The following is a 4,995-nucleotide window of genomic DNA, read 5'->3' on the forward strand; positions in this document are numbered from 1 at the left end:
TCACATGAAGACATTTAATCATCTCACATGAAGACATTTAAGATGAAGACATTTAATCATCTCACATGAAGACATTTAATCATCTCACATGAAGACATTTAATCTCACATGAAGACATTTAATCATCTCACATGAAGACATTTAATCATCTCACATGAAGACATTTAATCTCACATGAAGACATTTAATCATCTCACATGAAGACATTTAATCATCTCACATGAAGACATTTAATCATCTCACATGAAGACATTGACATGAAGAAAATAATGGAAGTGGATCAATAACCAGAGTCTCTGTGTTCAGCGACGAGAGGATCGAGGCCAGTGACGTCTGGAACCAAGAACCTCACGACCTTCAGTTTGAGCAGAAGTTGTGTTTGTTTTCTACGTCTGGCTTTGAGTGTCTTTGAGCAGAAACTCGTGCATGAACCTGTGAACGTGCTTTAGAAGACGTGAGTCTATTGGAGTCTATTATCTCCGATGATGTTTCACTGCATTAGTAGAGTTTTCAACTATTGATCAATAATAATACGTTTGGATGCAAAGACTCTTAATCAAGTATCAGCAAAAGTATCAACAGACGATGTGTTATTAAATATTGTGTTCCTCACTTGACCTTGAGTCTAGATGTCTTTGAATCCACTGAATCCACATTATTTTAGTCCACATTCATTCAGTCTCATTCACAATAACTTGGTGCATCATCTCCTCGCTGGCCTTCACCCTGGCCATGAAGGTCATGAAGGTCATGAAGGTCATGAAGGTCATGAAGGTCATGAAGGTCATGAAGGTCACGGTCCAGGCCTCTCGAGGGTCGGTTGTCAGAGCCTACATGGATGATCTCGAAACACTCGCCACAACCAAGGCCTGCACTGCACGACGCCTGAGAAAGCTCCAAGAAAACTGTGAGCTAGTTCACATGAAGATCTAGTCCAAAAGCATCTCCACTGGAAGAGGAAGCTGTCAGATACGCCGCGTCCACGTTGGCGAGGAACCCCTTCTAAAGCTCTCGTAGAAGCCTACGTCATGGTACGACGCCTCAACGATCAGCAGCAAGTAAAGCAGCTCAGGAGGTGCTGCCTGGAGAACAACAACAGGACCAGCTCTGGTGCCTGCAGTATGGACTACATCTGCAACTCCTGTGGCCAAGAACCTCGTATAAAGTCCGGCTCTCAAAGGTGGAAAGGTACTGAGGACGTAAGACCTGCCCATTTCCAGTCTGGCAGAGAAGTACAAGTCAGATTGGAGATCCCAACGATCCATTTGCAGTCCAAGCCACTTATCCTGGCTCCTGGGAGGACGTGGACCTCACTGGCTGCAACTGAACAAGTCGAGCTCTGAGGCACAAGAACAAGGTGAGAGCAGGAGGACCTGCTTCGGCATCGGCGCCAGTGCAGCGTCATCAGAGCTACGTTGACTGGCTTCACCCACAAACCTAAACCAGTGTTCGCCAAAGACCCGCGTGCCCTATAGGCCCAGATCCAGCAACATTAGAGCACATGTTGGTGGGACGCAAGACCAGACTCACCCAAGACCATTACTCTTGGCGGCACATTTCGTGGCGACCTGAACATCCTGGAGATTCAGAGATGGGAGAACGAGGGAAGGTCTGGCAGGTAAAGGAGGAGCCAGTGACTGCATAAAAGAAAGGACTGCACCAGTTTTATTTTGATATAGATTAATTTAGTCCAGATTATGTTAATATAGATTCATTTATTACAGATTATTTTAATATAGATTCATTTATTACAGATTATTTTAATATAGATTAATTTAGTCCAGATTATTTTAATATAGATTAATTTATTACAGATTATGTTAATATAGATTCATTTATTACAGATTATTTTAATATAGATTCATTTATTACAGATTATTTTAATATAGATTCATTTAGTCCAGATTATGTTAATATAGATTCATTTATTACAGATTATTTTAATATAGATTCATTTAGTCCAGATTATGTTAATATAGATTCATTTATTACAGATTATTTTAATATAGATTCATTTAGTCCAGATTATGTTAATATAGATTCATTTATTACAGATTATTTTAATATAGATTCATTTAGTCCAGATTATTTTAATATAGATTAATTTATTACAGATTATTTTAATATAGATTCATTTATTACAGATTATTTTAATATAGATTAATTTATTACAGATTATTTTAATATAGATTCATTTATTACAGATTATTTTAATATAGATTCATTTAGTCCAGATTATTTTAATATAGATTCATTTATTACAGATTATTTTAATATAGATTCATTTATTACAGATTATTTAAATATAGATTCATTTAATCCAGATTATTTTATTCCAGATTATTTTAATATAGATAGTTTCTGCTTCTCTTGGAGGAACCAGGAGGAGATTCATAGTGGATTTCTGTCTGGAACTCAAGTTGCTAAAGAGTTTTCTGTCTGTTTGGACTCCGGGGCCACCGTACAACAACCTATGAGTCACGAATCAATGACGTGAAGCAGAATCTTGTTATTCAAGATGTAAAATAAATCCTTCACACGTTGGTCAAGTTTCACGAAGATGTTCCTTTCGAGGAAAAAGTCATTTAACTAGAAAGCAACACTTGCTAGGATTACATCTATTTGTTTATGGCTCCCCCCAGTGTCAAAGCAGTGGAACTGCAATGCTTTTTTGCAAAAATGTTTCTTATTCGTCGACAAACCCAGAGAAGCCTATTGTTGGTAATTTTACTTCCTACATGTTATTACAACATCTGACGCACAACACACTCGTTATGTATATTTGGTGACATCTAGAGATTGACTTCGAAACTGCAACCTTCATGTATATTTACAACTTGTTTGCCTCGTGAATGAATCCGTTGCCATGGAAACGAATCGAATCCTTGTTATTGTTACTATAATAGTTAAGTAAGTCAATAAGTAATTTTTATTTATATAGCGCTTTTCCAGACCAGGGTCACAAGGCACTTAAACAATCAAAACAATATTCAATAAAGTATATATTTTAAAGGTCAAGATAAAACTGAGAACACAACAGGAGTTCCAGAAAATCAAGGAAAAGCCTGAACAAATAGAAACGTATTAAGATGTTTCTTGAAGGAGTCAGTAGATCATCAAACACAGATGTTTCTTGAAGGAGTCAGTAGATCATCAAACACACATGTTTCTTGAAGGAGTCAGTAGATCATCAAACACAGATGTTTCTTGAAGGAGTCAGTAGATCATCAAACACAGATGTTTCTTGAAGGAGTCAGTAGATCATCAAACACAGATGTTTCTTAAAGGAGTCAGTAGATCATCAAACACAGATGTTTCTTAAAGGAGTCAGTAGATCATCAAACACACATGTTTCTTGAAGGAGTCAGTAGATCATCAAACACAGATGTTTCTTAAAGGAGTCAGTAGATCATCAAACACACATGTTTCTTGAAGGAGTCAGTAGATCATCAAACACAGATGTTTCTTAAAGGAGTCAGTAGATCATCAAACACACATGTTTCTTGAAGGAGTCAGTAGATCATCAAACACAGATGTTTCTTAAAGGAGTCAGTAGATCATCAAACACAGATGTTTCTTGAAGGAGTCAGTAGATCATCAAACACAGATGTTTCTTAAAGGAGTCAGTAGATCATCAAACACACATGTTTCTTGAAGGAGTCAGTAGATCATCAAACACAGATGTTTCTTGAAGGAGTCAGTAGATCATCAAACACAGATGTTTCTTGAAGGAGTCAGTAGATCATCAAACAGATGTTTCTTGAAGGAGTCAGTAGATCATCAAGCACAGATGTTACTTGAAGGAGTCAGTAGATCATCAAACACACATGTTTCTTGAAGGAGTCAGTAGATCATCAAACACAGATGTTTCTTGAAGGAGTCAGTAGATCATCAAACACAGATGTTTCTTAAAGGAGTCAGTAGATCATCAAACACAGATGTTTCTTGAAGGAGTCAGTAGATCATCAAACACAGATGTTTCTTAAAGGAGTCAGTAGATCATCAAACACACATGTTTCTTGAAGGAGTCAGTAGATCATCAAACACAGATGTTTCTTGAAGGAGTCAGTAGATCATCAAACACAGATGTTTCTTGAAGGAGTCAGTAGATCATCAAACAGATGTTTCTTGAAGGAGTCAGTAGATCATCAAGCACAGATGTTACTTGAAGGAGTCAGTAGATCATCAAACACAGATGTTTCTTGAAGGAGTCAGTAGATCATCAAACACAGATGTTTCTTGAAGGAGTCAGTAGATCATCAAACACAGATGTTTCTTGAAGGAGTCAGTAGATCATCAAACAGATGTTTCTTGAAGGAGTCAGTAGATCATCAAACACAGATGTTTCTTGAAGGAGTCAGTAGATCATCAAACACAGATGTTTCTTGAAGGAGTCAGTAGATCATCAAACAGATGTTTCTTGAAGGAGTCAGTAGATCATCAAACACAGATGTTTCTTGAAGGAGTCAGTAGATCATCAAACACAGATGTTACTTGAAGGAGTCAGTAGATCATCAAACACAGATGTTTCTTGAAGGAGTCAGTAGATCATCAAACACAGATGTTACTTGAAGGAGTCAGTAGATCATCAAACACAGATGTTTCTTGAAGGAGTCAGTAGATCATCAAACAGATGTTTCTTGAAGGAGTCAGTAGATCATCAAACACAGATGTTTCTTGAAGGAGTCAGTAGATCATCAAACAGATGTTTCTTGAAGGAGTCAGTAGATCATCAAACACAGATGTTTCTTGAAGGAGTCAGTAGATCATCAAACACAGATGTTTCTTGAAGGAGTCAGTAGATCATCAAACACAGATGTTTCTTGAAAGAGTCAGTAGATCATCAAACACAGATGTTTCTTGAAGGAGTCAGTAGATCATCAAACACAGATGTTTCTTGAAGGAGTCAGTAGATCATCAAACACAGATGTTTCTTGAAGGAGTCAGTAGATCATCAAACACAGATGTTTCTTGAAGGAGTCAGTAGATCATCAA

At 37.3% G+C, this 4,995-nt stretch overlaps 1 protein-coding gene across 1 annotated transcript in view; it reads left to right on the plus strand.

The window, feature by feature from the left end:
• nrgnb (neurogranin (protein kinase C substrate, RC3) b) overlaps positions 1-617 on the plus strand; it is a 3,548-nt gene extending 2,931 nt beyond the window's left edge. Inside the window, exon 3 of the mRNA XM_087796265.1 lies at positions 307-617. Coding sequence (XP_087652391.1) covers positions 307-330 — 24 coding nt within the window. The 3' untranslated portion in view covers positions 331-617. The remainder of the gene's footprint in view (positions 1-306) is intronic.
• The last annotated feature ends 4,378 nt before the right edge of the window (positions 618-4,995 follow it).

This window comes from Callionymus lyra, chromosome 7 (assembly GCF_982586985.1).
Source record: "Callionymus lyra chromosome 7, fCalLyr1.hap1.1, whole genome shotgun sequence".
Classification (NCBI taxonomy): Eukaryota; Metazoa; Chordata; class Actinopteri; order Syngnathiformes; family Callionymidae; genus Callionymus; species Callionymus lyra.